Here is a 10777-nt window from a genome sequence, read left to right on the forward strand (position 1 = left end):
CAGAAGAACACGATGATAGCAGTGACGGCCCCCCTGAGACAGGGCTCCGTTGGAGCCGGAGCTGGTGGGTGTAGGCAAAACAATGCTACTCTCATTTGCAGAAGGGGTCGGTATTTGCGCCCAGGGGACCGGCCCAGCGCCAGGAGCAGCCCCAGGCCGAGCTGGGTGACGGGTTGACAGCGCCGAGGAAGGGGCTTCTGGCGCGCGCCTCTCCTACCGCCTACAGTGTGGGTCGTGGGCACCTGCGAAGGGGCACCTGGCCCAGGCGTCTTTGAAGTGGCTCTGTATATATTCTACATACATATCAGAAAATCTCAATAATAATTTTTTCTGTCTTCTGAAAATTTGCTGGTTTCATTGTCCATGCAACCTGAATTAAAAGTGTTAGTTTGTGCTAAATTATTCTATGTTTTTAAGCAGAAAAAATCCTTGTTTTTCACACTAAATTTGTTCAATTGGCCCAATTGATCCTACAAATGGGTTGGACTGAAATTCACATCAAATGCTAAAACGATTATTGGTTTGTCTGATAGTTAACACATGATCAATTTGTCAAAGAGTAGGAGATACAAATTTTCGAAAACAGTTTAATTAACAATGAGTAATTTCACCCAAGATACAACGTTAGAATACCTCTGCTAAGGAAAAAGTGAAATAATAATCAGAAATTTTAAATGAAGATTAGTGTTTCTTCAAGTATTCAGCTTGCTTAACTAAATCAAACAAGAAAAACCTCTGTAATTCCTGATTTCTTCTATGGATATTCAGTTTTAATATCTCTTAAATTTGACTCTTACCAGCCTATATGCTTCAGTGACCCTATCAAAATAGCCAACAAGCACCTGAGAATAAGAAGAATATACAAGTCTCCATCCCTTTATATTTGAATACCTATCCAATGTCTCATTTTATTACTTTGAGGTTCTATATCACAGACATTGTGAAAGCAGAACAGTAACTTTTCTATTATTCTATTAATGACCTCAAACTCAGTGTTTTAAAACAATACAAATTGTTTATCATACATTTTTGGAGATGAGGAGTTAGAAAGAGGTTTGACTGGGTAGAAATCCAGATGTGCTCAAGGGCTACACTAGCTTTGGAAACTCCAAAGGATAATTTGTTTCCTGTTTTCTGGATTTTGGAGACCACCCACATCCCTGGGCTTGTGACCCTCCTTGGGCTTCTGACCCCTTCTTCCATGTTCAATGCCAGCAACAGGAGGGTACCTTCACATCTCTGCCACTGACCCTCTGCTTCTGTCATCACAACTCCTCCAACTCTCACTCTCTTGCTTCCCTCTTTCCCTTGTAAGGACCCTCATGATGACATTGGAGCCACCTGAATCATCCAAGATTATTTCTTCACCTCCAGACTCTTACCTTAATCACATTTGCAAACTCCTTTTCCATATAAAGTAATGTGTCCACGGGTACTGGAGATTAGGATGTGATCATGTTTGGGGGTTCCTTATTTTGCTTACCACAGTTTAAAAATATTGAGCACATCTATGTCCCCAGCCCTGTATTAAATTTATCATACTATATCTCACTTAGTAATTACAATAAGTCAAGGAGTTTGGTATTTTAGTTTCTAGATAGGAGGACACAAATGCTTAGAAAGGTTTTGTCATGGCCACTGTTAGACTGATGAGCATGAAATCTCTTCATCCCGCTACCACTGTGCCCCTTTATCATCTTCCTCCCTAACCATCTGAAAAGTTTCTCTCTCTGACTCTCAAATCTTCCATCTAAACCTCAAACTACTTTGAAATTTTTCCTCCTAAAATGCCATCATACTTCTCTTCTCTTCATCAAATGTCATTGTCTCCTCTATTCCAGAGAATGAAGACTAAGAAAAAGGCAAGCAAGATCTTTCACAATGTGTCTCAAAGCTCCTTTCTATATCATTCCTCTTCTAGCCCTGACATCCCAAACTTACTGATCTTCTAGAGTTTAACATTCACTTACCTGGCTTCATGAAATCTCTCAGCTTGTAGTGCTCCTGCCAGGCCTATATATGGTCAAATAGTCTTTTTTCCACTCTATAACTTCCCCCAAAGTTTCTCCTTTAATGTATTTGTGTTTTGCTAAGAGTTCCAATAACTCTGGCCATTGTGAAGCAGTGTTGGAAAAAGTTAGAATGGGACTTCAGAGAGAATTGTGGATACGGATCCCTGCTCAGCTATGTACTATCTGTGTGCCAGATCTAATTATTTGATAACTCTGAATGCATTTTCTCATCTGAAAAACAGAGATGAAGATACTTACCTCTAGCGATTTCTCTGAGAACTAAAGGATATAATGTACACCAAGGTGACCCAGAGGCTGTCATACATGAAGGCTCAGTGCATGGTAACATGTGTTATTATACTCCTCCATTAGACGCAATTTCACTTTCTTTGCATTTTTTAAAGTAAGAAAACACAGCTACTTTCTTTCTCTTTATAAATTTGTTGCAGAAATTTTCTTTTTTTAAGGATCATAGAAGGACATCCAAAGCATGTATGAGAAACAGCTTTAATGAAACATTGATGATAACCATGATTCCAGGTGCTACTCCTGTATGTAACTTTGATTTTCCATGTCCTTGAGATGACATCAAGATTACCTCTCAATAGTGGTAACTGAAAACATTCTGCATTCATCACACATTCAAACTGTCCCTGTCTAGATTTGTAATCTGATCTGATCTTCCATTGGAAAGTCTGAAAAAGCAGAGCTCACATTTACCAAAATCTCTGCCTGTTCTAATTGGCTAAACTAAAGAGAAGACAGACGTGTTTTCTTTGTTTGTTTTTTTTGCATGATCATTCAGTCATCTACTCAAGAGATAGTGCCTCCCATGAGCCGTGCCCAGAATTAGGTGCTGAGGGCCTAAGAGTCATTAAACCAAGCAAGATCTTTGCCAACCGGCAATTTCTCTTTTAGAAGAGAGGCAACCTAAAACAAGAAAAAAAGACAAATGAATAAAATAATCATAAATTAAGAAAAGTACAGTGAAGAAATAAAAGAGAAACTAAGATGTACATAAGAAGGAGCATCTATATGGGATAGGCTATGTATTTTGATACAAAATTAAAGATAAAGAGAACAAAAGAACTTCCAAACAGAAGGAATACCATATGCCAAAGTTCTTAAGTATTATTGTTACTGTTGATGATGATGATGCTAGTGTCATTGTTCTTTTAAACAAATATCAGTGATTCATCTGTAAGTACCAAAGCCTAGTGGAAATGATGGATTTCCAAAAGAAACTGAGAGGTACTGCAAATATACTGTGATCCACACAGACATTACTTAAATGGAATTTAGATTTACAAGGAAAGAAAGAAAAATATTTACATCAATTCCAAGAAGAAAAGAAAAGTGAAACAAACAAAACACTACTTCTATAGAAAGAAGTAGTCAGACGCAGTAACTAAAAGTGTTTGCAAATTTTGGCTCAATTTGGCCCTTGACGTTGACTGACTAGCACTTTGTACTAGATTCTTTCTTGCTGCAAATATGCAATCAATCCATATTTACACATAAAGGAAGCATTAAGCTTTTATTTTATCTTGCACTTATGTTGTTTCTCTTTTGCCCAAATGTCAACCCCATACTGTTACTTAGAAGTGTAACATAAGAAGTTGTTTCTGAGTTGAGTTCACAGTGTGAACTACAGTTGAATATAAATGCCATCTCAAGAAAAATTGATTACAAGGAAACCATTAGAGGTGTGACGGGCTAGTTTAATGTTGCTCTGTCATTTAATTAATAGAAAATCATTTAGTCTTTGGAAATTGCCTGGAAAGATTTTAAAAATTAGAAAAGTGTTTATTTGCTGAGTTTACCATTGACAGACTTGGTACAAACATCATGACATGTGTTTTGTGCTATCCATGTGACAGTGTTTTGGTTTGTCAAGGTGATAGAAATTTTAATTTTATCATAGATATTTGCAACCCAGTTTAATCAGCTACATCAAACCAGAACTGTAAACAGTGCTTATATTAAGGTAATGGCCTTCTAAAGCAGCTTTCAGAAGTTTTATTTTTCAAAATCAGACATAAAGGATTGACATTGGAGAAACATCCATTGATAAAAATAAGAAAGGATGTAGACTAAGAGATATTCTAAGATAATTATCTGAGACTCTCCCATTTTATCTCCCTTTCTAAAAACATATAAAGAATCCAAGTAAGAGCAATATCATTAAGGGGAAAACTTGAATATACACTAATTTGTATCTAAGAAGTGTATCATTTGCAAACTTCAGAATTGTATTATTAGCAGCAAACCACTTCGAACACAATTGAAAAATTGATTATGTCATAACACCACAGTGAAGAACTGCTACTCTGAGAAAAGAGAATTAACAGTTTCAGAGTTTTTAAATATATACCACTAACCAAATGAGGAACATTTCATATTTTATTTGATATCTCATAAACTAGGACTTATTTGTTTCATTTTATAATGGGAAAATCCAGCTCTTGGAAGAGATTGGATACAAATTCAAGTCCCTCTGACATCAAAGCACAACTCTTTTCATCTCCCAGAGAGCAAGAGAAATAAAACATTCTAAATAATCCATATAATTGGCTATTCATACCAAGATACTCACTCAGAATGCAACTCTTCTCATTTTATGGCCACAAAAAGTTGTGCTTCTGCTTTGGTAGATGAGGACACAAATGCAAACATGTCAATGACAAAGTCATTGCCAACATCACAAACCCCTCCTTTACGTAGCTGGAAGAAATCAGTTCTGTCTCCTAGCCTGTTGATTTTTTCAATGGATTTATAGTGTTGAAAACAATACTTTTCCTAAAACAAACAAAACATACGGAAATACATAAAGCATTCAGAATCCACATTGCCAATGACACTGAAGTGGTGAATTGTATTTTCTCTGTATTGATTGTATAATGGTAATGTTAGTGCTGAATTTTAAAGAACAGAGATAAAAAGAAAGGTATCGAGAGTATACTAGAGATTAAAATTGCAATATCCTGTGAGAATTTTGATATTGTATCTTTTATAGCTGAGAAGAAGATTTTAAAAGGCACTGGAGGATAAGTTGAGGAAGGATAGTTACAAAATAATTATTGCTGTCATGCAGACCTTTAGAAATAAATATGTTGATAAGCATTATAATTGACAAATACATTGTACATTGAAAAGCAATGTATTGAATGCTTACTAAGCTAAAAGCTTTTAGGCCTTTAATTATGGGTTTATATTGTCAAGAAATGTACCAGGACATGGTCAATCCAATTGGCCTGTCCATCTTATAAATAGGTATGGATTGCTATGAGTCTGACCATGGCAATTGGCCTTGATCATAGGAGAACATAATGAATGGATTGGCTGTATTGTGTCAACTATGGATCTGCCCAGAGTGCAGTGCATAATCAATACAGCCTGAGAAGATCACCACAGGACCCTGAGCAGTTTTCCTTAGCCATCTTATTGTACAGTCATTTATTCATCATGTATGAATTGGATGTCTCCTATGTGCCAGGCACTGTGCTAGGGGTTAGTAATACAGAGTTGAACAAGGCACTTGCCCTCAGGAAATTTAAAGAAACACATAACCAAGAATAAATATAATCCAATGTGATAAACCTATAATAAAATATGAACTGAGCCTCATAAAAGCATACAGGGAAACATTTCTCTATCACATCCCAACTGTACTGTAAGTGGCTGAGTGAACAATAGTGATAGCCCAGTGGAATTGGGGTGGAAAGAGAATGTATGGTAATATATTTGAGACACCTGGATTCAGCAATATGTGAATCTTCCAGTGACACATAGGAGATTAAACAGCAGTTGAGTCAAAACTCTCAAAGCAATAGTTTCCATTTCTATCAGTGTTATAATGAATTAAATATTATGCTCATTCAGTCTCACAAATTCAAAAAAGATGTCAAAAACATCTTGTTGGGCAGTTTTATCTTTGTTTCCGCTTTCCAGATGAATTATTTTAAATCTCTCATTTCTTAAGTCTCAAAAATAGTCATGTGGACTCAGATAAGCAGCAAGTTGTTCTGGAGAAACACTAGACTGGAAAGCAATAGGCCAAGATTCATTAGCTGCATGCTTTTGGATAAGTGACTTCCCAACCTGGATTCTAGTTTTCTTGTATGTAAAATGCTCTAGTTGGACTACATCCATTAGTTTAGAAGCCAGATTCTAAACCTTTCATCTCTTATCTCCCACCATCTCTCACCCAGACAACATTAATTTCAGAAAACTAAAAGCCTCAGTTTGGATTTAAAGTTGATACCCTTTGGGATGATCAATCAGTTTGTGACGACTTTTCCCTTTTCTGGGTTCCCAAAAGCTCCATTTACTTTAAATGGCATGCATCTTTCACATTGTCCAGACATAGTTGATTAAGCTAAGATAGACATATGACCAAATGAAGTTAATCATCGGCTTTCTCAGGGGAATTCTAACTTGGACTATCTCTGAACAGAGGAGGTTTTAAATTTCAGGTGTGGTGAACAGTCATGATTTCTGCCATGTACAGTGAGAATGACAAAGAGGTGCTCTCTGGCAAGATGAGCGTGCAGCAGACCCTGCTTCGTTAAGCAGAGTGAAGACCATGGCTTTGTGACAATGTTTTCTCTCCTCAGACTCTGCTGCAATCTGCCATGAGTTATAAGAAATATCCTTGAAAATTTACTGCAGATATTTTGCTTAAAATATCTTGAGTTAGTTGTGTTACAATTAGAAACCTAACTAATACAATGTTAAAAAGTAAAGAATTTTAGGAATGAACATCTCTGTGTTGATATACATAAAATGCTTGCAACTTGAATTTGCTAAACATGCTTATTGATTGATGGCCAAATGGAATCGTAGATAAAGAGACCCTCTGTCTGTTTATATATGATAAAGTAAACAAACTCAACAGCAATGATTAATAAATTAATACTGGACATGCAGCAAGCCATTATTAATTCATAAGTCTGTCACAAAGGCATTCCCAAATGACCGGATTTGAATAAATTTGCTTACTGTGATTAGAATATATTTCAAATAACACTGAAAACATTTTAGCCTCTTCTATGCAAATCATCGAAGACTTATTTTTTCTTTTCATGTTGATACATCGTACAGTGACCATGAACTAATTAACATTCATCTGAATCTTTGATTATCTCTTTAAAGCTCCAAGCCAACCACCAGCAAACATTGCCTGGAAGCTGACAAACTCTAAATTATGCTTGAACTGGGAGCATGTAAAAACCATGGAAAATGAGTCTGAAGTTTTGGGGTACAAGGTAAGTATTTAGTTTTTCCTTTAATCATATCAATTAAGTTACTAAGGAATGAAACGTGTGACACCCAAATAGAAAACAAATTGGCTGCATGTGGAAACATTGGAATCTTTTTCAAAATTATTTTGAAAATACCATTGCTGCTTTCTAATTTTCCGTTGAAAAGGTTTTATATTCTGAGGTCCAGTAATGTATTAGGGAACATCAAAAAATCAAATTCCATAGGATGTAACATTTTTTTCTTCAAGTGATACCCCTTGCCATCATAAGATGATGGCTTATGTGGGTAGTAGATATGATTAGAATGAGATCAAAAAATGTATCTAAATAGAGTTTTTGGAACTTAGGCTGCAGTATGATGTGATCTTTTAACAATATAAAAGGCATCTAACAAGAGTACAATCAAGTACCCAGAACAAATCATTACCATCAGTGACAATGGACATCATCTCTTGGCAGATACATATTCAACATTTGAAATGGGTCCAAACTGAACAGTGACTTTCCACAGCAAGCTCCAATGATAATAGCCTCAAGCTATTTAACTAATAGAGATAAATCTACTCTCCTTCTAGAGGCATTGGCCAAAAAAACCCTCTTTTTCTTAACAGGAGCAATGGAATATAAGGGAAAGATATCACCTGGATATTTCCATCTGAGGAGTACAACATTTACGATGATGTATCTTTTGTCTTACAGTGTTCCAGAACAGTTGTGTGAACCTTAGAAAAGCAACATGTCCATGTTAACTTGATACTTCATTTTATTCAGATTCTGTACCGGCAAAACAGACAGAGTAAAACTCATATTTTGGAAACAAACAATACATCAGCTGAGCTTCTGGTTCCATTTGAAGAAGACTACTTAATTGAGATAAGAACAGTCAGTGATGGTGGAGATGGAAGCAGCAGTGAGGAAATTAGGATTCCAAAAATGTCAAGTAAGTTGAGTCACCATTGCTATAGTAGATTCTGAACCTAGACAGTTGCAGCATGAAATTCAGCTCCATGAAATCTTCCAGTTATGGTTTAAATGTTGGGTGATAAGATAAATTTTTAATTGTGAGCAAAAGGTGATAAGCCAGTTTTTTTAAGTTATTCTCCAAAATTGTAACATGCTTATACATTATAAATGGTTTTATATTTCCTCATTTGAAAACCAAAATAGAGAACAGGAAAAAAACCTTTGTGTCATTAGAGCATAATTCTATCACTCATTCTATTGTCACAAAAATCAAAAAGATTTTTCATAGATTCTTCTAGATCTTTTTCAGCAGGGATGGCATATATGAAGCGCATGTAAATATACACCCTTTCCCACGTTCATGGCAGACATCACTAATCAAGTGTGGCGTTCTTAAGGAGCTGAATCACAACTTTCAAGTCCTCCTCAAAACAATTTTCTAAGCCAACCAACACCAGTCAGTCTGACTTAGCATGCAATAAGAATGTATCATTTTTGCATTAGAAGAATCACTTACTCGTCTGCCTGAAGCTGTGATTGAGTGAAAGTCATTAGCATCCGATGTTGGCCAATCCTTTAGGCAGACTTTGCCAATTTAGGGATTTTTCTTTTGCATTTTTATACTTAAATCAGACATCCTTGGACAAAGACATGGTAAGGCACTTTCTAAAATTAAATATAATGTGAATGAGACAAGTATAATAAAATACGTTACTAAAAGATAAATGATAGTATGAATTTTGGGTTCTGAAAAATTAATCTAGCAGGCAATACTTTATCTCAAAATATTTTTGTCTTATTTCTATATTTTGCAGGTTTGAGTTCCAGAGGAATTCAAGTCTTAGAACCTAGCATCCATTTTCTGTCCATTGTCATTGTGATTTTTTACTGTTTTGCTATTCAGCCACTGATCCGATGAATAAAACCATAAATCTTTGAGAGTTTTTTGAAAGCAAATCATTCTGTAAATATGCTCTCCAGCCTCTGACACAAGACGCGTTCTTAATACAGACTTGTTTGCAAAGAAAAAAAAATGTATATTATTAAAATCTTGTAAATATCTATGGTACATTAATAAAACAATTTTAAACACTTTTGAATTTTAAAGTTCGCACATGATTACATGCATTCCTAGGTGCAACATTAATCTGGGGGGTTGTAACTGCTGTGTCTTTTAAGTGACTTATATGGAGAGTATAAATAACACCCCTCAATGATGGTGATAATGAATACAAATTTGCCTCATAGTTACCATAGCTCACATGCACATTTTCATGTACTCCAGACAATCACTTCAGTATTTGAAATTTTCACCCTACTTCAAAATAAAATACAATTATTTGTTTATAGTTGGGATTCTTTAAAAATATAAACTATTCCAAAGCACAGTGTGCTTTTATCTCTGAATCAAGTTGGAATAAGAAATCTTTTTACTCAATAATATTTCAATATACATGCTGTTCTTCTCAGCTCACTTTTCAGAAGGTTCAGTCATAATAAAGGCAGAAAAGGTATTTTATGGCAAAGAAAAATAAATGATGGAAGGTGAGCACCCACCTAAAATAATCTTCTAACAACTTGGTGTATATTAAGCAGTTGCTCATGGCAAAGTTTAACATTTGAACTGTTGCATGAACAAATCTCAGGTAATTATTACAAGTTGATTGCAATGTATGTGGCCTTATTTTTAGAATAAAACAATGTGGGAACAGAATTATTTGATCAAGTTTTCTACACTTTGGTCAAAATATTATTTTTTGCCAATTTTCTAGGCAGCTATGAAAATAATTCTACATGAACTAGGGTTTAGAAAGATTTTGCGGGTTGACTTTTCTCTAGGGTGAGCTTGTTTCAGTCAGTGGCCTCACTTCTTAGGATTGTATAGTCTGGAGAAAGTAGTCTGGGAGAAGGTAAGGTTAGTGACCTGGCCCGTAGAATGCTATGTAACCATCCCTTTCCTCTGCAAACAGCCTTGAGAGGTCAGTTCCTGCTGTCAGCCTTCTCTGGCTCCCAGCCAATCAGGTTTGTTGTCCTATAGAGCTGAATGTGAGAAACACTCATGTGAGTTTTATCTTCTTAACATGGTGCAACCTCTTAATTATGTTGGGAATATTTGAGCTATTTTCACAATCTTCAAATCATACAATCCTCAATACGGGATTTTGTCTTTTGCGTGTCTGAAGTATTTTAGAACTCTTTAAAATACCCCACGTAGTCAGCAGCAGATGGACAATGGCTTTCATAGTTCAGAACTTGCTCCTTGCCTGAACAGTGTGTCAAGCACACAATGCAAATTAATGAGCCTTATTCTCCCCATTGCCATATGATCTGACTGTGCTTTTGTGAAGCAAAACAAATAAGCAACAACAAATACTGTTTGGCACACCCGTGTTAACAGCTGCCTGGCCAAGATACCTCTGAACTGACCAGAGATACCAGTGCTGGCATATGGTCTTAATGGTTTCCTTAATTTGGTAAGAGACGAGATTTGTGTCCTCCTCCCCAAAGAAGAGATTGAGGGTTAAATATGCTGTGAGA

General features: G+C 35.9%; 1 protein-coding gene across 6 annotated transcripts in view; it reads left to right on the forward strand.

Moving 5' to 3' along the window:
- The window catches only part of CNTN6 (contactin 6), a 306119-nt gene extending 296818 nt beyond the window's left edge, over positions 1 to 9301 (forward strand). For 5 of the 6 annotated variants that reach the window (XM_050778571.1, XM_050778569.1, XM_050778568.1 and 2 more), the window contains 3 exons: positions 7167 to 7279; positions 8048 to 8216; positions 9055 to 9301. In XM_050778571.1, coding sequence (XP_050634528.1) covers positions 7167 to 7279; positions 8048 to 8216; positions 9055 to 9158 — 386 coding nt within the window. In that variant the 3' untranslated portion in view covers positions 9159 to 9301. Of the gene's footprint in view, positions 1 to 2254; positions 2355 to 7166; positions 7280 to 8047; positions 8217 to 9054 lie in introns of those variants that run through there. The other variant, XR_007723159.1, reaches the window with a different exon arrangement.
- The last annotated feature ends 1476 nt before the right edge of the window (positions 9302 to 10777 follow it).

Source organism: Macaca thibetana, chromosome 2 (genome assembly GCF_024542745.1).
Source record: "Macaca thibetana thibetana isolate TM-01 chromosome 2, ASM2454274v1, whole genome shotgun sequence".
Classification (NCBI taxonomy): Eukaryota; Metazoa; Chordata; class Mammalia; order Primates; family Cercopithecidae; genus Macaca; species Macaca thibetana.